General features: G+C 44.9%; 1 protein-coding gene across 1 annotated transcript; it reads left to right on the plus strand.

Annotated features, from left to right (window-relative positions):
• The first annotated feature begins 1,985 nt into the window (after window positions 1-1,985).
• On the plus strand, window positions 1,986-23,259 carry TMEM218 (transmembrane protein 218). Its single transcript, XM_063139041.1, has 5 exons — window positions 1,986-2,035; window positions 2,966-3,017; window positions 4,119-4,229; window positions 10,271-10,373; window positions 22,297-23,259. The coding sequence occupies exons 3-5, from the start codon at window positions 4,120-4,122 to the stop codon at window positions 22,432-22,434; spliced, it is 351 nt and encodes a 116-aa protein (XP_062995111.1). The 5' UTR covers window positions 1,986-2,035; window positions 2,966-3,017; window position 4,119; the 3' UTR covers window positions 22,435-23,259.

Genomic DNA, 23,259 nt, shown 5'->3' on the forward strand with positions numbered 1-23,259 from the left:
AAAAAAAAAAAAAGGTGTTGGAATGATTCAAACTGAACAGAAACGTTCAACTGAAAAAAGCAGACACAAATATGCATGTATCACTATTATTTCTGTCTCCCCACATCAGTTAATTACTTTGAGCCTTGGTACAACCTAAGTAGTAGTAGTTTATTACGGTCACAAGACCATAACACTGTGATTGCAATGATACAAAAGCAGATTAAAAGTAAAATCTTAAAAAGTAAAATTGAATAAGCAGGTTAAAAAAATGCACATGTCCCACCCATAAAAATCCAAGATTTAGCAAGTAAAAACATTGCCAGATATTTAATATCATTCCACGCCGACAAGCAATTGCAGCAGCACAAAATTTAGCCACTAACAACTCCTAACGTACCACCCCTATACACATTTACTTTGCGAGTAAACCACATTGAATCCTCCCAGAGTGCAGGACACGGAATAACGGGCTCAAGTTAAAGGAAGCCAGATTCCAGCTGGACATCAGGAAGCTCTCCCTATGAAGAGAGACTGAAAGAACTGGGCATGTTTAGCCTGGAGAAGAGAAGATTGGGGGAGACATGATAGCACTCTTCAAATACTTGAAAGGTTGTCACACAGAGGAGGGCCAGGATCTCTTCTCCATCATCCCAGAGTGCAGGACATGGAATAACGGGCTCAAGTTAAAGAAAGCCAGATTCCAGCTGGACATCAGGAAAAACTTCCTGACTGTTAGAGCAGTACAACAATGGAACCAGTTATCTAGGGAGGTTGTGGGCTCTCCCATACTAGAGGCCTTCAAGAGGAAGCTGGACAACCATCTGTCAGGGATGCTTTAGGGTATATTCCTGCACTCAGCGGGGGGGGGGGGGGGGTTTGGACTCGATGGCCTTATAGGTCCCTTCCAACTCTACTATTCTATTATTCTATGATTTGGGGGGGAATGCCAAGTTATCACACTTCTCGGGGATTCATTGTATGTAGCAAAGAAATAGTTTTTCCATGTAGGAAATAGCAGGTGAAATGTCAGACACACACGCGTGTATCTCTTACTTCGTGTACACGGGCTGTTGTGATCCCAAGCTCTCCCGCTGATCCAGGGATAAACCTTAAGTCTAGCTATGGCCGTGGTTTTATTCTTTGACGCTGTTTTATCTTTGTTTAATTCTGAGCTTTTTGAGGCTCTATGATTCTATGATGGGATTTACTTCCAGCTATAGCCCTGCACAGTTAATGGGCTGATTTTATTATTGTTGTTAGCCACCTTGGGCACTATGAGGAAAGGAATAATAATAATAATAATAATAATAATAATAATAATAATAATAATAATAATAATAATAATAATAATGTTTTTTTGACGGGGGAAGAAAGGGGTTGTTCTTGCTTTCTGTTGCTGCAGGTGTGTTGCTTCTTTACCTTGATGTGTTTGTTTGGTTTCTTTTTATTTTTAGATCATCCCTAGTACTAGATAATTGGCACTTCAAAAACTGCATACATTTAAATGAAATTAACATGCACTTTCTGGTTTTGTTTCTTGCAAAAGGGTGCAAAAACTACTAAGCAGGGCCGGGCGGGAGGCTGATTCTGGATTCTTCCTCTGGCTAAAGAAAGAAAGAAACAGAAAGACGCGTCGTCAGATGTTCCTAGGAATGAAATATCGCCTCCTGCCTCGCTGCCAGCAGTGCAAAGAGAGCCGGCGCTTGAGCCCCAGATGGAGTGGCAAAGGATGGAGACAGGCGACAGGCAGAATGGACTCCGGCGATTGGTACAGAGCAGCCTTCAATCCCCACCCACCTCCCCTTGAACCAATCAGCGTGCGCGTCCCCGACGAGGCGGAGCTCTCTTGACCAGGCTTCGGAGTTGCCCGGGGTAACCGCCAATCCGACCCGCGAGAGGAGACGAAAGGGAAATGCGCATTGGTCGCTGTGGGGCAGGGCTAAATAGAAGCTTTTCCACGATTGGTTAATATGCCTCCGCTCGTTCGGGCAATGTTGCCAGGAGGGAAACGGGCTTGGAGCCTGTTTGGGCCCGCGCTGAGTCCAAGCTGCAGGTACGGGGCCGGGCATCCCCTTGCTTTGAGCTCCGCAGCGGGGCTTTTCCCTCTCCCGTGGCTCCTCCCTCTGCCATGGCTCCTCCTCCTCTCCCCTCCCACCCCCGCGCCTCTGCTATATTATTCCAAATTTACGAACCAGTTCTGACTTGCGAAGTGTTTTAATCTTGTTCTGTATTTTCTCTCTCTTTCTCATACTCACAACAACAACCCTGTGAGGTAGGCTGCCACCCTTTACCACCACCAGGCAGAGCTACTGCAGGGCAGGCAGGAATTCAACTGGTGAAGTTTTGCCCCAACGCAGCATCTCCCTGTTGCATCTGTACTACTTTATTCTCCCAACATTTTAACAATCTATAAATTTTAAATAACATGGTTTTAAATTTGTAATTTTGCATTGCTGCTGTTTTTATCTGGTTGAGCTTTTATATTGTATTTTATATTATGGTTTTATACTGTTGTTTTATACTTTGAATGGTTTTAATTTTTGTGAACCGCCCAGAGAGCTCCGGCTATTGGGTGGTATAGAAATGTAATAAATAAATAAATAAATAAATAAATTTGTAAGCGTATAATCCCTATATGCATGTTTAGACGGAAAGAAGTCCTACAATCGGGCGGTATAGAAATGCAATAAATAAATAAATAAGATAAATTCCTTAAATTCACACAATTGTTAAAAGCCTAGAAGCATTCAACAAACATTGACTGATTTCCTTCTCTTTCGCCCTTCTCCACTTCCCCATGTCCCATCACTGAGGTTTCAGATCTCCCTAATGTAATTTACAAGGTTGTTGTGAAGTTGACAAGAGGGTATATGAACCAGGTATATTACCCTGAGCCCCTTGGAAGAAAGGTAGGATAATAATGTAATATCTAAATAAAACAAAGAGGAGGAAAAGCTTGATTTGTTGATTTTATTTTTCTTAGCTTGCCATGCTGCTTTGAAAGCACAGGGGTCCTGGCGGAGGTTGGGGGAAAGGTAAGTCCACATTATTCCTGTTTTGCAGGGTTGGGACTGAGGACATAAAATGGCACCAGCGAATTCAGCATCTTATTTCATACAGTGGCCAGCCAGGCGCTTCACTGAAGCCACCAGTAAAGCATAAAGCAAACCGTCAGTTTGGACCTCTGGCAAGAGGAATCTCTCTTTTCCAGCAACCTGCTGGGCAAGAAGGAAGAGGGACAGAAGGAGGAGGCAAAAAGAGAGAGAATGAAATAGCCATTCCCACTTCGAGCTCTGGCCTGGCCCACCACTGGCTTCAGCCCTGCCCACTGCCAGGTTGTGGATTCTGACAGATCGCCCTCAAGGGAACGCAGCATTAGTCAAACAAAAGATTTCCCACCACTGCTGCATCACCAGCTTAGGAAGCTGCCTTATACTGTGAGTCAGGCCATTGTTCCTCAACCTGGCACCCTTTTGGGCTACGACTTCCATCATCCACATCCACTGGGGTGATGGGGGTTGAAGTCCAACGTATCTGGGGTGGGGTGGGGCACGGAGATGGGGAAGGGTGGTCTTCATTGACTGGTAGCAATTCTCCAGGGTCTCATATAGGGGTCTTTCCCAGTTGGAGATAACAACTACTGCAAACTCCCTGAGCTGTGATATTCCCCAACGGTATGCTGGCAGACTGCAGGTAGATAGCCATGGATTCAGTGGGGCAATCCAGATGGATCATGATGTAATGGGCTGCAGTGGCTTGAGTATTGGCTTTTGGCCAGGGAGATCTCTGGAATGCACATCCATGAGTTCCTGTTAAGATCAAGTCATGTATTACACAGCAGCAAACCGTTCAACTCTGTGTCACATTTTGGGCCACATTTTTGGTGCAGTTATCTGTGATTTTTGGCCACCACCTGCTGTTACCCTTGTCTCTGCTTTGTATTCTGTCTTTTTTTAAATACTGTTTCTCCCCATGAATAGAGGGCCCCATGGGAAATCATGGCCATTCTGTCATATTGAGCCATCATAGCTCCACAGCCACCAAACGTCCAGGTTTAAATGGGGGAGGTGGTCCTGTGCTAACGCTTTCTTTCTTTCTTTCTTTCTTTCTTTCTTTCTTTCTTTCTTTCTATCCAGGATGCCTGGTACAGTACTTGGAGTTGGGCCAGGAGTATTCATCTTAGCACTGCTCTGGGTATTGACCTTGCTGCTCTGCGTGTTGTTATCCAGAGCGTCTGGACTCGCTAGGTAAGGTGATCTCTCATGCTGGGAAAGTAATTGGAGGGGAAACTGCTAACCCTGTGGATTTTAGGCAAACATTAAGAGGAACTTCTTGATGGTGAGAGCAATTTAATAATGGAACCAATTACTTAGAGGGGTGATGGGATCTCCTTCTCTGGAGGTCCTCAAGCAGAGGGTGAACAGCCATCTGTTGGAGATGCTCCAACTCTAGATTTCCTGCTTTGAGCAGGAGCTTGGACTAGATGGCTGAGAAGGCCTCCTCCAACTCTGTGTTGTAAGTATTCAGCTTCTAGAGGGTCTTGAATAGGGACAAAGTGCTTTATTTTTATCACACTACATGTGTTAATCAGTTCATCAATGCAAGGATCTCTGTGTTATCACCCAACAAAATTTTGAAAATGGCCACATAAATAAGATAATTACTATTGTCTGTACTTTGCATTTCAATTCCCCCTGACCTCACCATTTACAATTTCCATTCCCAGCCGTGAGTGCATATACATGCACTTGGAGCTGAAGTACTCCACAAAAGCATTTGCCTTAATAAATTTGTTGGCCTTTAAAGTGCCACAAGACTGTTGTTGTTTTCTATGATTTCAGCCATTCCTCTTCAGAAGAAGAGTTGTTCCATCGTTAAATTAGGTCCCCTATGTCCCCTAGGCAGCATCTGAGGGGGACATTGGATTATTCAGTTTCAGGGCTATGAGGTTGGAAACAGGGCTCTGACCTTGGAACGCAGAAACTGTGCTCCCCACCCCCTTGCCTTCATAGTCTGGCTACGCCTCCGAGCTCGGAAACAGAAGGTGGAGATGGGGGAAGGGGCATTCTCAAGGGTGGGGAAGGGGGGAGACTGGGTCATTGGCCATACAGTTTCCTATCCCTCCTGCTCCAAAGCGCCACTGCTTTGCCCACATAGCAGAAATGCAGGGCGACTGGAGGGCAGAGGTAAAGGCCACCTCTGCCCTCCAGCTACTCTGCATTGGATACTCAGCAGCCTCTAAGTTCAGAGGCTGTTGGCCATCTTCACAGGATTGTGTCCTTAGGGTGCAGTCCTATGCATGTTTAGCAGAAATAAGTCCCACAACTCCCAGCATCCCCCAATCAGCCATGCTAGCTTGGAAATGCTGGGAGTTATAGGACTATTTTTTCCCTGTCTAAACAAGCGTAGGATTACATCCTAAATTACATAATTACATTTGTATTCCCACCTTGCTTCCAGGTTGCTCAAAGTGGTGACTTTAATGCTTCATCACAAGGGACATTTTGGTGGGGATTGAAAAGCGTTCAGAGGTACTAACCAGTGTGTTTCTGATCTACCCTTAATATATTTTACAGTATGTATGTGACTTCAATGCACTTACACTTAGAGCTAGGGGGATGTCATAGATGAAGGGTTTTTTTTTCTTTTAAAAAGAGGGGTGCGTGTTCAATCAGTTACTCAGATTCATCATTTTTTTAAAAAAAAATGGCTAAAAAGTTGCTCAGGCAGCAGATTTTTAAATTTATTTTAAATTCAGCTGCTAGCTAGCAGGTACCATCTTAAAATAGGCATTCCCCCTTCTGTCACACGATATAGGCATACATACATCATGTCAAATCATCTCAAACAAACAAGCTTGTTTCCTCTCAGAACTATTGTTTTACTTAGATACGAATGTTAATCAATTAATTCACTACAGTTCATATGATTAATCAAGATTTTTTTTAACTGGGTCACAGCCTTTAAAAAACCCAAAACGCCACACCAAACCAAGCATTCAAACTCTAGGTTATGAAATGATTTGAAAAGTATAATAGATTCATTAAATACCCTACCACCATTAAAAGGGGGGGGAACCTTTCAAAATGAGAGCAAAATACCCCTTTGTTTTCCATCCTATTGTTCTCAGATAAGACCTGGGATATAATACCTTTCTTTTACTGCAGAATGTTTCATTTTTACAAAAAACACTTCTTAATAGGACTTTTAAGGACAAAAGCCTGCCTGATCATTTCGGCTTGGGTACTTGCTTACTCTTGTTACTTATGATTTAATAAGTTTGTTTGTTTAATTCATCTCCTGCTATTGGCTGGATGGGTTGTCTGTTTGGGACAATGGAAAAGCACCGACTATGTATCCACAATACAGAAAAGGGGCAGGATTTATCACAGTCACAGAATCCTCCGCTACTGAAAAAGACTGCCCAGAGTTTTCAATTTGTTTGATACTCCTCCTTCCCAATTTTTTTTTTAAATGCAGTGCATGATTCTTAGCAGGCAGCCTTCCAAAATATGCTGTGAATATAGCTGGAATGTTTGGCTTGTGGCACTGCAGGTCCAAACACTTAAACATTAAATAATTTGTTTGGCGTAGAATCCTGTTGGGATGGAATACTTACTTCTAAACAAAGAGAGGCTATTACAAAGTTAAGACTTACTCAGTGGTCAGGGATCCTGGAAAGGACTCCTCTCCCCAATGAGATGGACACACACACACCCGAACTTGGTGGACCAAGAAAAAAGACTGCTGTTGTAATAAATAAGAGGGAAAGGTAGAGCCCTCAAGGTTGCATGGCTTCTCCCTCACCCTACTTCTGTAGGGGTGAGGTCTGTGCACATAGACCTCTATGGATGTGTTGCCAAGAGCTGGAACCCTTCATAATTGGAGTTCCAGCTCTCAGGAACGCCTGTGCGCATTTGGCTTTCCCCCTGCAGATGTTCTTATCTAAAACATGGATCTCCCATGGTGTCCCTTCATGTGTCTAATGCATAAAATCAGCTTAGTTCTTCTATCCTATAATACTTGCGAACTGTGTCTTTTCAGTGCAGCCGGGATCCCCTTTGAAATTAATTTTTAATTTAATATTGTCCCATGAGCCTCTCACATAAAATCCTTCTGAGGTCCCAGTGAGGGAAAGACTGTTGTTTGGTACAATAGAAATGAAAATAAATTAGCCATGTGAGCCTTCTCAACGTGAAGACCTCGAACACTACATACAGGTTTTCAGAGATGTTGAAGGGTAAAGTGATGCACCTCTGTGTGCATACTTTAGAGGAGGGGTGGGGAACCTGTGGTCCTCTAAATGTTGTTGGATTCTAGTTCCTGTCGGTCCTAGGTGACATGGACAGTGATCAGGAATGATGGGAGTTGTAGGTCAGCATCATCTGGAGGGCCATAGAATCATAGGATAGAAGAGTTGGAAGGGGCTGATAAGGCCATCAACTCCAACCCCCAGCTCAATGCAGGAATCCACCTTAAAGCATCCCTGACAGATGGCTGTCAAGCTGCCTCTCGAATGCCTCTAGGGTGGGAGAGCCCACGACCTCCTTAGGTCATTGATTCCATTGTCATACTGCTCTAACAGTCAGGAAGTTTTTCCTGATGTCCAGCTGGCTTCCTTTAACTTGAACACATTATTCCGTGTCCTGCACTCTGGGATGATCGAGAAGAGATCCTGGCCCTCCTCTGTGTGACAACCTTTCAAGTATTTGAAGAGTGCTATCATGTCTCCCCTCAATCTTCTCTTATCCAGGCGAAACATGCCCAGTTCTTTCAGTCTCTCTTCATAGGGCTTTGCTTCCAGACCCCTGATCATCCTCATTGCCCTCCTCTGAACATGCTCCAGCTTGTCTGCATCTTTCTTGAAATGTGATGCCCAGAACTGGACGCAATAGATGAGGCCTAACCAGGGCCGAATACAGGGGAACCAGAATCACGCTTTACAGAATCATGCCAATGTCAGCTTTCAGTTTTTACCAGACATTTTCTCCCTATGTTAAGTGTAGTATTAAAAAAAAAATTCCAGGAGGCATTTTGACACCTTATCTTTAAAAACTCCTGCTCCCCATAACACTCACACCCACAGTGTTGCTCACATAGTGCATTTTTTTTGTTATGGTTTTCTTTTGGCAGTATTTATTTATTTATTTAGAATATTTATATACCACTCCCCATTGAAAAATTTCAGAGCGTTGTACAAGGTAAAATAAAAATAAAAACAATAAAACAGTTAAAACAAAATTTAAAAGAAGCAAAAATCCAAGGCTGCATGTTAAAGAAATGCTTCTTGGAATAAAGATGTTTTCAGGAGGCGCCGAAAGGAGTACAAGGTTGGCGCCTGCCTGACCTCCAGAGGCAGGGAATTCCACAGGAGGGGGGCCACCACGCTGAAGGCTCTTCCCCTGGTGGATTCCAATCGGAGGATGGATCTATGTGGAACCACCAGGAGCAGGCCCTCGGATGACCTCAGTGACCGGGCAGGTTGGTAAGGGAGAAGGCGCTCTCTCAGGTATCCTGGTCCCAAGTTGTTTAGGGCTTTGTACAGTATGGAATATTGTCAAACGAACATTTTCAGTTGAGTATCCTCCACTTAATCTAATAAGGCCTTTAAATGCATCTTTTGGCTTCTCAAGACATAGCATCTATTAACAGTTATTAAGCAGCCTTTTGCTATTTTATTTTAAAAAAACAAAAGAAAAAGAAGCTTGGCATCAAAAAGATGCAGATTGCTGAATGCACGTTTTCTAGAACTTGGCATTTCCCTTTAAGCCTCCTTCCTGCAGTAGCGAGGGGGGGATCATAGAGCACTTTCACTTGTGTAATTGCATTGATTTCTGTAAATTGCACCTAAGGTTGCAGTCATTAAATTGGAGTTGTGACTAAGCCCTGAGATGCTTGTGAATAGCAGAAGTTCTGGCATTTTTGCTGCTGGATCATCTGTACATGTAGGGTTGCCAGGTTGCATCCTAGATGCTGGACACTAGGGATGTGCTCCGCTTCTAATCGGACCGGCGAATTAGAAGCGGAGCGGGGGGCTTCGCCTGCGCTTAAGGCGGAGGCGAAGAGGATTGGGGGGCCGGCGGAGCGTGGCGAAGAGGATTGAGGTGAAGGTGGATCCTTCGCTTCGATCTGGAGCTCCGCCGGAAAGGTAAGTGGGGTTTACCAGGCCCTGCCGCTGTCGCCCATGCGGCGACAGCGGCAGGGCCCGGTAAACCCCCCCTCCCTTACCTGTGTTCATCCGCGGTCCGTTGGCTTCTTCAATTGAGCCCACGGTTCAACCAGGAAGTCTAGGCTGCACTTGCAGCCTAAGAAGAAGCCGACGGACCGCGGACGGAGGCAGGTAAGGCCCCCCTCCCCTTTGGTCCCTTACCGGGCTCTGCCGCCGTCGCCGCCCGTGTGGCGATGGCAGCAGGGCCCGGTAACCCCCCCCCCCGCCCTCCTCTCCCGGCCTTACCTGGCGCCACTCCCCTCCACTGCAGAGCTCCGATTCGGAGCCGGAGCTCCGTGGCGAAGAGGAGCAGAGTATGGGCGGAGCAGCGCGGAGCGGAGCAGGCCGATCCGAAATTTTCCTGCACACCCCTACTGGACACTTCTTGTTAAACTGTCTGATGTGGCGGGAGAAGAGGCAACCATGGCTCCTTCTACCCGTTCCCTTCCTGGTCCTATACTCTTGCTTACTGTGTGGTATGCCTGGATTCCTGCTTAACACGACAGGTGCAGGAGAGGTTGGGTGACATGACTGAAAAGGCAAAGGGTGGGAATTGCTATGGTGCCTTCTCTCCTGCCGCACAGGGAGATGTAAAGGTATGCCTGCAGCATCTGGGTTGTTAAAGATAGCAATCCTATGCCAACGTTTTCCAAGGATACCTGAGAGAGCGCCTTCTCCCTTAGCAACCTGCCCGGTCACTGAGGTCATCTGAAGACCTGCTCCTGGTGGTTCCACCTCGATCCATCCTCCGATTGGAGTCTACCAGGGGAAGAGCCTTCAGCGTGGTGGCCCCCCTCCTGTGGAACTCCCTGCCTCTGGAGGTCAGGCAGGCGCCAACCTTGTACTCCTTTCGGCGCCTCCTCAAAACATCTTTATTCCAAGAAGCCTTTCTTTAACATGCAGCCTTGGATTTCTGTTTTTGTTTCTTTTCAATTTTGCTTTATTCTGTTTTTATTTTCATTTTACCTTGTACCTCTGAAATATTTCAATGGGGAGCGGTATATAAATATTCTAAATAAATAAATAAGGAAATACGGTTGGGATTCCAGTCTTAGCAATGATTCCTATGTTTCTCTCCAGGTTTTCTGTCATCCCGGTTTTCTTTGCTGCCGTGATCATCACATTAGCTCTGTTGCTTTTCCCTCGTGCCAGTGAACTGCCAGACCCACCTGCAGAAATTAAGGTAAAGGTATTGAGAGTCATCCCACCCACCCCCGCCCCCAAACACACGCAAAAGAAATATATGTGCTTTTTATACTAACTGTTTCAAATCCGGGCTGTTTACAGTCTAACTCAGGCACAGATCTCAAGTGGGCTGAGTACTTGCAGTAAGTATAATACATCGCTACAAGTGGTCAGCTAATTACCCATTTTCGATGGGAAAGCAAATGCTGGCGGAGGGACTGAGTTCCAGGAGAGAGAGAGAGAGAGAGAGAGAGAGAGAGAGAGAGAGAGAGAGAAAAGGAGTTAGACTGATGCTGTGAGAAGTTGAGTGTCAGGTGCTCAGGCTGAGGGTGGGCAGGTACCTTGGATGCATGTCGACTGAAGGCAGGCTGAGAGATTGGAGACAAACAAGCTGATTTCCAATTGGCAGCAAGTTGGAGGTAAAGAGAAAGAACTAGGTGGTGTCCCACAGTAATAAGTAGTCCAGGATGAGCAAAAATCAGCAGTAAGCATAGGGCCTGCCTCTCCTGCCTGTCCTGAAAATAGCCTGGAGGCTTATAGAGGCAAAAAGTGAGGTCTGTATGTGAGAAAAGTTTCGGTGCAAAGCGATCCCAGTCTCTGGATGTGTAGCCTCTCGCACCTTTAGCGCCACACCTGCACCTTTGTTTTTGTGGATTTACGCACGCATAGTCTGGCTACGTTATGAATTTGAGAGTTGTTCTAGCTCTCTGCTGCATGTACGATTCTATTATTATTATTATTATTATTATTATTATTATTATTATTATTATTAGCTATTTATTACATTCCTATAATGCCTCATAGCCAAAACACTCTGGGTGTTTTACAAAGGTTAACACATTAAAAACAATATACAGGATTTTAAAACAAACAATAGACAGCACACAGAGATACAACCTATATCTAAAAACAACTTTGAGCCATCAGCCAAGCCATAAAGACAGATCCGAGCTTGTTTAGAACTCATCACATGCTGCTTAGGAAAAGAGAAAAGTCTTGACTTGGTGCCGAAAAGTTAGCAAGTTAGCAATGTTGGCACCAGGTAAGCCTCATCGGGGAGATCATTCCAAATTGGGGGGCCACCACTGAGAAGGCCCTCTCCCTTGTTCCCTTCTTCTGAGCCTCCCTCGGAGTGCGCACCCAGAGGAGGACCTTAGATGTTGAATGTACCTAGTTGGGAAAGGTGCTCTGTCAGAAATTACAGTCCCAAGCCGTGTAAGGCTTTATAAGTTAAAACCAGCACCTTAAATTGGGCTTGGAAACATACAGGCAGCCAATGCAAGCAGGCCGGAGTTGGTCTGCTTGCATTGCATCTTCGAAGGTTCTACTTGCCAGGGAAATGTGTGTGTGAGAGAACCGACCTTCTCCAGGCTTTGTTTCTGCCAAACAAGAACAAAAGTTTCCCTTTGCAAGGAAATAATTGAAGATCAAGTACAAGTACAGCACCATTTTAAAGGTTATAATTACCATTAGGTAATGGAGACAAATTAAGGGCAATCAAAATGCATTCAAGTAATATTTCATAGAAAGTACCACAGTGTTGATCTTCTTTGTGATATACCTCTAAAAGACAACACCATTATGCTTGCTGTAATGATTCACAGCAGGGGAAAAAATCAATCTGTATAGAGAGCATTGTGGCTTTGTTGGCTAAGATTAACCAGTGACTTGATTTGCAGTGTACATCGGAACGTCCCCCCTTCCTTCTGCCCCGTGTTCATTCGCCTCTTATATTTTGTTTTCTCTATCTAGCCTACACTCTACTTCCATTTTGTACTGTTGGATTTCTCCTTACGGTAGCGAGAACATTTGACAGTCCAATAACAGGAGAGACCACTGTTCAGCAGCAGAGCACAAAGGTTGCATGCAAAAGGTTTCAGGTTGAATCCCTACTATTTCCAGTATGGGGAAAGGACTGTAGCTCAGTGGTAAAGTAGCTGCTGCCAGGCAGTGCCGACAATACTGGGCTAAATGGACCAACAGTCTGTATAAGGCAGCTTCCTAGATTCCTACATGCCTTCCATGTAGAACAGGGGTGCACATGCTCAGGCCTCGTGTGGCCCGTTGTGATCCCCTGGCATGCTCAGATTTACCACCGATTTTACTGCCTCTGCCACATTCTCTTGAGGTGCCATTCCTGTCACTCTGCAGCGATGCAGACCCCCCCACCCCCATTCTAGAACAAGGGTGTTGAACTTCTTTCATCCTGAAGGCCAATTTCAGTTTCAGAGAAGCACTCAGGGGCTGCATTCTTGTGGTAGCTGGAGCCGAAGGCAAGAGCAGTGGGACCCAAATACCCAAAATTCCAGAATAGCTTAGCTCGAAGCTCTGGCTGCCAGTAACAAAGCCTTAGGGGAGGCATTCCAACCTTTTAAAATGAGGGGGGCAGTGGAAAGGGGTTTCCCATCTGGGAATCCCTGAAGGGCCAAATTTGGCCCCCAGTTGGGTTGGATTTGGCCCATGGCCCTGAGGTTCAACATGCCTGTTGTAGAAGGTCCTAAATTCAATCCCTGACCTCAGAAGGAGAAAGAGAAGAAGATAAAAGAGCAGGTAGCAGTTTGGGAGAAAGACCTTTCTCTGCCTGAGATCGTGGAGGGCCACTGCCAGCCAGAGGAGACAATATAAGACAACTTCCTTTGTTCCTATGATCCCTTTGATATCAGAGAAATCTAATACTAAAATAGAAACTTTTTTTTTTTTGGACCGAACAAGCCAGGATTGAAGCTTTTTTTAAAAAAAGAAATCTGAAACTATTTCCCTTCCACCCCTCAAGTCATGGGGGAAAAACACTAATAATAATAATAATAATAATAATAATAATAATAATAATAATAATAATAATGTTTTTGCACTGGAAAGTAATGCCTTGAAAGGAATGTTTAAACTAACCACCAAAGTCACCATATTAGGCACCTTGCAGCAGCTGCTGAAGGGAAATGCTTTTACACTGAGGTTTGTTTGCGAAGCGAATCTGCTTCCACATTGGGTCATTTGTTAGGGGAATCATTCTTTCCATTAGAAGGCGCACACAAGATGCATGGCTTCGTGTTTGCAGGAGCACAGGCGTACTGGCTGGCAACTAAAAGTTTTCTGCATGTTACTGGGGGATGCTGGTTGTGACCACTCGATACAGCACTGAGGTATCGAACCTTGCTCCTTCTTCAGCTCTTTCATTCTTGTGGTGGACAGGCTTATCCGTAGCCCAAACAATCACATTGGTATCTGCTAACCTGGATTAGGATTCATGCGGTTTCTGGCGTCCAGCCTCCAGAAATTCCATGTCAGTTGAGGTTCCTTTATGCCTGTGATCCCAGAGGTGCAGCCATCTCAATCTCTTTAAGCAAAATCACAGAATCCTGTGGTACCTAACCTGGACTTCCTTGACAATTTCCCACTTGTTGAATTTGATAGCATTGTGGTAACTAGTGATAGTGCTGGTGGACCTTTGGTCTGATCCAGTGGGATGCTTCTTCGTCCTATATGGTGCCTTTAAAGATCAACGTGCCTTAAAGGTGCATTAATCCTTTAAAGATTAATCCTTTAAGGTGCCTTGGAGTCCTTGTGGTTGCTTTTATACTTTTGTTCAATAATCGACATACCTAAGTAAAATGTAGCTAGAACCTTTGGTTACCAATCAATACTGAGGGTCCCTTTCTTTCTACCATTCACAGTGTTTCCCTCTCCAGCTTATTTTCTTCTCTACTCCTAGCACAGCTATGTTTAACTAGGATGACCCTATGAAAAGGAGGACAGGGCTCCTGTATCTTTAACAGTTGCATAGAAAAGGGAATTTCAGCAGGTATAATTTGTGTGTATATATAGGGTGACCATATGAAAAAGAGGACAGGGCTCCTGTATCTTGAATAGTTGCATAGAACAGGGAATTTCAGCAGGTGTCATTTCTATGCATGTCACACCTGGTGAAATTTCCTCTTCATCACAACAGTTAAAGCTGCAGGAACTATACTGCAGCTGTACTGTGACCAGATTTAAAAGAGGGCAGGGCACCTGCACCTTTAACTGGTGTGATGAAGAGGAAATTTCACCAGGTTCTCCATATATACAAATGACACCTGCTGAAATTCCCTTTTCTATGCAACTGTTAAAGATACAGGAGCCCTGTCCTCCTTTTCATAGGGTCACCCTAGTATATATGAATTTCAGCAGGTATCATTTGTGTATATGGAGAACCTGGCGAAATTCCCTCTTCATCACAGCAGTTAAAGGTGCAGGAGCTATACTAGAGTGACCAGATTTAAAAGAGGGCAGGGCACCTGCAACTTTAACTGTTGTGATGAAGAGGAAATTTCACCAGGTTCCCCATATATACAAATGACACCTGCTGAAATTTCCTTTTCAATACAACTGTTAAAGATACAGGAGCCCTGTCCTCCTTTTCATAGGGTCACCCTAGTTTAACCACCTCTCCACTGCATCTCCTTGCAGGGAAAGTCATGTAAGAACGTAAGAAGACACACACACCCCTCTCCGGCTGTTGCCCTCCACCAACTGGGATTCATGGCATACTGGCACTAAACATGGATATTTCATTTAGCTATAATGGCTGACATCCATTGATAGACGCATCCTTCATGAATTCATCTCATTTTTAAAACCAGTGGTTCCTAACACAGCTCGGGGCTGTTAGTGCTGCTGCTTCTTTCTCCATCGAGTGTTAAGCAAATTGCCATTGCTGAATACCTTTGCTCATAGCTGACAATCAGCTTCATAAGTATTAAGAAGCCTTATGAAAGTTTAGCTCTTATACAGAGTCTTATTTTGTCTTTGGGTGGTTATAGCTGTTGTCTCTCGCCACTTTCTTTGTTGTTCTCCTCTTAGTCCCCTCTTGCGCCTGCTTCTTTGCCCTAATTATTTTGCTCTGATCTTTTCTCATTCTACCTGTCTGCCTCCAGTAGTCTGCAGGCTTTATCGCTGCAGTTACGTGGGGGAACTCTCTGCTCTGTCACACTACATGCAGACGGCCAGATTCTTTGATCCCTATGGTTCCTGGGTTCTCCTCTGGTTTCCCCTCTATTTTGAAAAGCTGCCTTGAACCCCCAGACCTTTTCTCCCCAAATCCCACACTGTGGCATGTTTCATTGCCTCAGATTCGGTAACATGACCTGCAGCCTGTTAAGAAGAATGCTGGCAATAAAGATGTGAATTTTAATTGTGATGATCACATCTTTGATCCTGGGAGCTGTTTTTTATTTCTCTTGGTGCCGACACTTGGCTGCTTATTAGAATGCTTCACTCTCCCTGCCCCAGGAGCCCTTTCTCCAGGGGCAAGTGTAATCCTACCCCCTAACCCCCCCCCCCCGAAAACACACTTTCACTAGCACAGCTGCTGCCTCCAGCAGATTTCACTGATAATCAAATGTTCCTCCTAGAGGCTTTTCCCTGCTGCTAGATTAAGCCTCCAAAATGGTCTGAATCTCCATTACTAGCAGCCTGGCTCCCTCATCGCTCAGCTTCAGAGGAAATTCTCTTCCTTCCCAGAGGTTTCCCGGTCCTAATTATTTAAACTCCACATTCATTACAGAATCCTTTTCCTGTCCTCCCCCCCCCCACTCCCGAAAGATCCTGGGGGTACTTTGAGCCCTCTGGCACGAGGCTCCTTCATGACTGCTGTCTTCCACGCAGCCCCATGGTCGCCACACTCGAGCAGCAGGGGAAATCGCCTTGACGGTCTTAGGCCAGCTGTATCTTTTCTCTGAAGAACTTCCTTCTCCAGCCTTTCAGTTTATAGCACAACTAATGTGCCCTTGTTGCAAGGGATCCGGATGTAATTTCTCAAGGGAAAGCATCTGTGGAATTTTCCTTATTTTTTATTTTTATTTTAGCCGGGACGGAGAGAGGGATAGCATTTTCTCTACAATGAAATAAAACTGCCCAGAGAATTTTGGCTAGGGGCAGTATGTTTGTTGTTTATTCGTTCAATCGCTTCCGACTCTTCATGACTTCATGGACCAGCCCACGCCAGAGCTTTCTGTCGGCTGTCGCCACCCCTAGCTTCCCCAAGGTCAAGTCTGTCACCTCCAGAATATCATCCATCCATCTTGCCCTTGGTCAGCCCCTCTTCCTTTTGCCTGCCACTTTCCCTAGCATCAGCCTCTTCTCCAGGGTATCCTGTCTTCTCATTATGTGGCCAAAGTACTTCAGTTTTGCCTTTAATACCATTCCCTCAAGTGAGCAGTCTGGCTTGATTTCCTGGAGTATGGACTGGTTTGATCTTCTTGCAGTCCACGGCACTCTCAGAATTTTCCTCCAACACCACAGTTCAAAAGCATCTATCTTCCTTCGCTCAGCTTTCCTTATGGTCCAGCTCTCGCAGCCAGAGGTTACTACGGGGAATACCATTGCTTTAACTATGCGGACCTTTGTTGCCAGTGTGGTGTCTCTGCTCTTAACTATTTTATCAAGATTTGTCATTGCTCTCCTTCCAAGAAGTAAACGTCTTCTGATTTCCTGGCTGCAGTCAGCGTCTGCAGTAATCTTTGCGCCCAGAAATACAAAGTCTGTCACTGCCTCCACATTTTCTCCCTCTATTTGCCAGTTATAGAAAATAATAATTAATCATCATCATCATCATCATCATCATCATCATAATCGGTTGTTGGGGAAATGTAGTTCTTTTCCCCAGCCAGCAGGGTCGTTCCAGTTTAGAGCGCTACCTGGAATGTCATTGTGCACAGGGTGTGGGCACCTATTGGCTAGTGCCTGTGACTCTCGCTAATAAGAAGCAATGCAGCTCTCCTCACGCCCCACCTTCTCTGTAATTGCACCATGTGGCCAAGCCTGCAAGGAGGGGACTCACATTAGGTACAGAGTGTATTTATGTATTTATTACATTTATATTCCATCCCATAGCCGAAGCTCTCTGGGCGGTTTACAAAGATAAAAAAGGTTAGATTAAAAAGACTGAACATTAAAAATCAGTATACAAAATTTAAAAACGAAAACATAAAAACAGCTAACAGTTAAAACTACTTTTAAACACTCAGTCAGATTACACTCAGTGTAACCATTCCAGACTTTGCCTTGATTGCTTTCTCCTCCTATCATGCCCTCCTTCCCAAACCATGCACAAGGCAAAGCTCCCCTGCCCCATCCTTTATGTTCAGACACTTGATCTGCCTTTCAATCTGAATTTGGAGGATTTACATATCGTAAGACCATTCTCTAAACTGATTGTCAGCATAGTGGAACCAGTTACCTAGGGAGGTTGTAGACTCTCCCACACATTCAAGAGGCAGCTGGACAACCATCTGTCAGGGATGCTTTAGGGTGGATTCCTGCACTGAGTGGGGGGTTGGACTCGATGGCCTTGTAGGCCCCTTCAAACTCTGCTATTCTATGATTCTATGATTCTGATAATAAGCCCTTGATGTTTGTGGAATGGGCATTTTCTTACCTCAAGGGTAGGCCGAAATTAGACCATCTCATTCACAGGGATTGCAGGGATTCTTGCAAAGAATGCTAGTCTAGGTGAATTTTGGTCTGATCCAGGAAGCCACTTCTCATAAGCAAGAGTGCCTGCTCTGGAACTCTTAACACAGTTTAATTATGCCAAAACTATTAAGAGTCCCACAGGAATTCCAGTTTGTTTTAAAAGAAAACACATCACAAAGCTGCCCATGCAAGATTGAAGTCATCTCCCTAGCATATTTGTGAAAGATCGTTACATGCCTCAGTTGTGATTCAGATATCCATTTAACCTAGAATTGTAACAGTGGAGGAGAGCAAACTCCGTCTGATCCAAGACCTGGCGCACCAGTGGAATTGGGAGCACAGTGAATTAGGGTGAAACATTTGGTCTCAGACCAAATCTCAGACAGCATTTGGTTGCTGGGTCAGGTTTGGCCAGACTCCAAGGCAAGCTGCAGCTCCCCCACCTCCCTGTTCCCCCAGTTCTGTCACAAGCAAACAAAGACCCACCAGAACCAGAAGCAGTTGATGTAGCAGTTGATGTAGCAGTTGATGTAGCAGTCAGGTTCTGGAGGAGGCAGGTGAGGATAAATACGGACAGCAGCAGATGGTGCAGTCAAAAGCAGTGTGAGACCTCTTTGCATCAGGAACTAAAGTGGCTTCGGGAGCAAGCTTCAGAAGGGAATGAGTCTAAAGACAGGAGCTGAAGTGGTCAGGGTGAGTTCAGGAGAATCTCTGGTGTCCGTATCAAGAGAGAGCTGAGGCCATTGACCAAGGAATCAGTCCAAAGGCAAGATCAGGATAAAATGGGGTGTAGGATGCAGACTTGGCTGAAGGAACTGAGGTGGTGCAAGGAGGGGCAATGAAGAATGGCAAGTCCAGGGAAGAAGGCCGTGGGGCTTGAGGAGCACGCCAGGCAACGTCTTCTTCTAGCAAAGTTTCTATAGCACAGATGGGGAACCTGCGGCCCACAGGCTGGATGCAGCCCCCAGAAGTTCCCCCTTCAGCTCTCATGCTTCTTCTGCTCTTATCGCCAATCATTGCTCAGAGATAAGAGGGTATTTAACGGCAACTAAACTTTTAACCACCCTGCATAAAATTGAATGGTGCTTGGCAGGCATGAGTGCTGATGCAGTAGATATGCATAGGACTGAGCTGTCTTTTGGATGTTTGCTGGGTAAATGTCCCGTTTGGTAAGAATTACATCTGTTCTTGGCCACGCCCCATGTCCCTAGCATCCCCCTCTGCTGGAATGCAGCCCCCGAGACCTTTCCCAAATTGGAATTTGGCTCCCAGGCCAAAAAAGGTCCCCATCCCACCATGGAAGACCATGGAAGGTTTTATAGCCAGTAACGATCAGCAAGGGCAAATCAGGTCCTCTTGGGGTGGCATCATGTAAAGCTCCTACTGTATCAGCTCACTGCCAGTCTAAGCCCGGTGTCAAAGCAGAACAGAGGAACTAGCAATGATCAGCCATGGCAAGACCCCTGGTTCAAGTCCTTGTATCTCCAAGACTTGAATCCCGGCCATATTTCCACCCACCCACCTCCCTCCTCCTCTTCTACCCTACATTTATGTCCCTGTTGTTCTACTCCGTGTTGCAAAGTAAAAAGTTCAGGAGGACCAGTGGAAGCTGGGCCGCGAGGCACAGTGAATGTTTGAGAGACAGGCCTGTGCAGCAAAAGAGTTCATTCTGAGGATCTCTCGGACGAACCTTAGCCTCAGCCCAGCACAATATGGTATCAATAATACATGCCCTGAGCTTTCAGCACCCAAAGCCTGCTAATTGGCTAATTAAAAAGTGAAGCGTGTTGAACGAGCAAACATGTCACCCACAAGAGACTTGTTCTGTAGCGGAGGCAAGGTCAAGCTTGTGTTAATGCTGTTTCATGAAACTCACCTTTGCTGCAAGTGGAGCGTGTTGAGCAGTCTCAGGTGCGGGGATGGCGTTTTTGGAATCCATATCTTATTTTTTGGGTTGGGCCAGATGGAGTGTCTTAAGACCACACCCTTACTTTATTTTCATTTATTTATTGGGCTCCCCCGCCCCCCCCCCCCCCCCCGTGTATCCAAATGGAAGTTTTAATACCGCCCCTCCCCTCTGACAGATATTTCCAAATACATTTGGAGGATAGACCGGCCACCGTAACCGTCAGAGTTCAATGTTAAGCATGCAGGCAAAGCGTATCTAGGGGTCAGCTAGAACACAAACCAACCAATATGCATACCAGACCCAAGGCTTCTTTTTCTTTTTTGCAAATGTCAAGCCTTAATGAGCATGAAAGGAAAACTCAAAAAATATTTAATTGTGCATTTATTAATTCCAAGAGCCTTTACTGTAAACAAGAACTGGAGACACTCTTGCGTGAGAATAAATTTGATATGGGCTGCTGTTTATGCCATTTAGTGGGATAAGTCCTCAGACTGGAACCTAAAACTATACACTATCGATTCGCTTTGGAAGTATCCTTCTGTTGGTTTGTGTGTTTTTAGTTACAGCTTGATTTTATCATGAGATGTATTGGATTTTGCCAACGTATTTTGATAAATGCTTTGAGTGTCTGTAAAACAGATTTGAAAGTTTCAAATACGTAACCTGTAGCAAGACAATATTCAGAGATTCTACAAAACCACCTTCTGTGACTATGTTGTCCTCTCTAATCATTCTGCAGCTTTTTTAGTTCCCTTAAGAAGGCTGGTCGCACCTTTTTTCATGTTTCTGCCCAGTTTTCCCCCCACCACACATCAGCCCTAATAGCTCCTAGTTTGCCCAGAGCAATTATAATCTCATTTGAAGATTATAGAGCCAGTCATTCTGGTGGTGACTGACCAGAAAACGTTCTCGATGTTGTGGTGGACAGCTTGATGAAAGCATCGACCCAGTGTCCTGCTGCTGTGAAGAAAAGCAAATTCCATGCCAGGGCTCATTAGACAAAGAATCAAAAATAACACTGCCAATATCATAATGTCGTTATACAAATCTTCGGTGCAACCACGTGTGAAATACTACACCTGAAAAAGAATTTTGTAGAGTTGGAAAAGGTGCAGAAAAGGGTAACCGAAATGATCAAGGGGCTAGAGTAACTCCCATGTGAGGAAAGACTACAACATTTGGGTTTTTTTAAGGTTAGAACAAAGGCAAGGAGGCAGCGGTACATGATAGTGGTGTGGAGAAAACAGAGAAGGAGATGTTTTTGTCCCTCTCTCATAATATTAGAAACTGTGGACATCTCATTATGCTGATTGGTGGCAGATCCAGGACAGATAAAAGCAAGTACTTCTTACACAGTATGTAGCTTAACTGTGGACTTCACTACCCTAAGATGTGGTGAAGGCCACCAACTTGGACACCTTTAAAAGGGGATTAGACAAATTAGTGGAGCATAAGGCTATTTATTTATTTATTTATTTATTACATTTCTATACCGCCCAATAGCCGGAGCTCTCTGGGCGGTTCACAAAAATTAAAACCATTCAAAGTATAAAACAACAGTATAAAACCATAATATAAAATGCAATATAAAAGCTCAACCAGATAAAAACAGCAGCAATGCAAAATTACAAATTTAAAACACCAAGTTAAAATGTATTTATAGACTGTTAAAATGCTGGGAGAATAAAAAGGTCTTCACCTGGCGTCTAAAAGCATATCATGTAGGTGCCAAGTGAACCTCCTTAGGGAGCTCATTCCACAGCTGGGGTGCCACAGCTGAGAAGGCCCTCCTCCTGGTAGCCACCTGCCTCACTTCCTTTGGCAGGGGCTCGCGGAGAAGGACCCCTGAGGATGACCTTAGGGTCCGGGCAGGTACATATGGGAGGAGGCGTTCCTTCAGATAGCCTATGCATTTCTGTATACTGCCTCCAGTGTCAGAGGCAATATGGCCCTGAACACTGTTTGGTGGGGAACTTGAGCAGGAGGTTGCTCTTACATTGATATCATGGGAATCTGGGTGGTCCCTGTGGGAACAGGATGCTGGACTAGATGGTCCTTCTTTTGTTCTTACGTTATTTTCACATTATTGGTTTATTTTGTATATTTACATTCTGTCCTTTAGTCAAATGGCTGCTAGAGCAGTTCACAAAAATACAAACCAAATCAGTGCAATAAATCGATGCATTCCAGCTAAACAAACCAATCCTAATAAAATGAACAATACATTAGCAGTGAAAAGTCGGGTAGAGCACAAAGATTTAAGATGCAGGAAGAACAAAGTCTTCACTTTCACGGAAAAGAGAAGTGTAGGTGCCAAGTCAGCCTAACTAGGTTGGGAGTTCTAGAAGTGGGGGTGAGAGGCCACCCACAAAAAGGCCCTGTCCCCCACTTACCACCCATCTCACTGCAGATGGCAGGGGCACCTGGAGGAGAGCCGTCGCTGACGATTTCCACACATGGGCGGGCTGATGTGAGGATAAGCTTCCCTTCAGGCCTTTCAGGGTTGTTTGCTCATTACGTTTGCCACGCGTGTAATTTGCGAACTTTACGTTCTCCTCAGATTGTGGACGCCTTCTTCATTGGCCGTTTCGTCCTGCTTTCCCTTTTGAGTGTGGTTTTCCTAGGATGCCTCTTCCTGCTGTTGATTCACCACATCCTGCAACCCGTGTATGCCAAACCAATGAGAGTTGCCTCGTAAGAAAACAGGCTGCCCGTCGCTGGTCCCGCTTTGGCCTCAGGAGAAGACACACCTGTAACAAAGGAGAGAAAATGAAATTGCCTTAACCAAAATGTTTTATTAATGTTTCTTTTTTCATAAATACAATATTTTGTTCCTCTCATGTTGTTATACGAGATCCTGAGATTTTCCGCGTACAGAGGTTACAAATTCAGCTTTATGAATACAGTTCAACATCGCATCAGTTCTAAGTCTGCTTTCCATGTTGTGGTTCCCCCTTCAGTTCACCTCCCTTAGAAAAGCTCTTTATGAGAAGATGCATTTGCTCAGCAGCGCAGGTAGAGTGTATTGATTCTGGCATCATGTCAACTGTAGTGTTGGTAGCTGCCTTTTAGCCGGGGCGGTTGATTAAATAAATAGAAGTTTTCACACAATAAATGCTGATTTGGTTTGCAACGAGTTTCTGTTTTCCTCTCTGCTCCGCACAGAGAAACCTTGCCTATGTATTTCTTTGTAGTACCTTCTGTATTTAGTGGATTTAATTTAATGGATCCCCAAGGGCTTATTTATTGTCTCCCCACTCCTTCCCGACACAGGTGAGAGATGCTAATGAGTCCCTCTGAGAAGTCACTTGGCTGAGTTGTTCCAGGAGGACAAAATGGAAACAGAGATCATTTTTCTTAGTCACCAGATGATTTTTGTCCACTTCTAAAAAGTATAGGGAAAGCAGCCCATATCCGATTTAATGTTTTCTCTCGGGACTGAATCTCTTGTTGTTGTTTTCCAGATCTGGGAGTCGCTTCCACATCTGTACGTGCATGCATACACACACACACACACAGAGAG

This window comes from Elgaria multicarinata, chromosome 12 (genome assembly GCF_023053635.1).
Source record: "Elgaria multicarinata webbii isolate HBS135686 ecotype San Diego chromosome 12, rElgMul1.1.pri, whole genome shotgun sequence".
Classification (NCBI taxonomy): domain Eukaryota; kingdom Metazoa; phylum Chordata; class Lepidosauria; order Squamata; family Anguidae; genus Elgaria; species Elgaria multicarinata.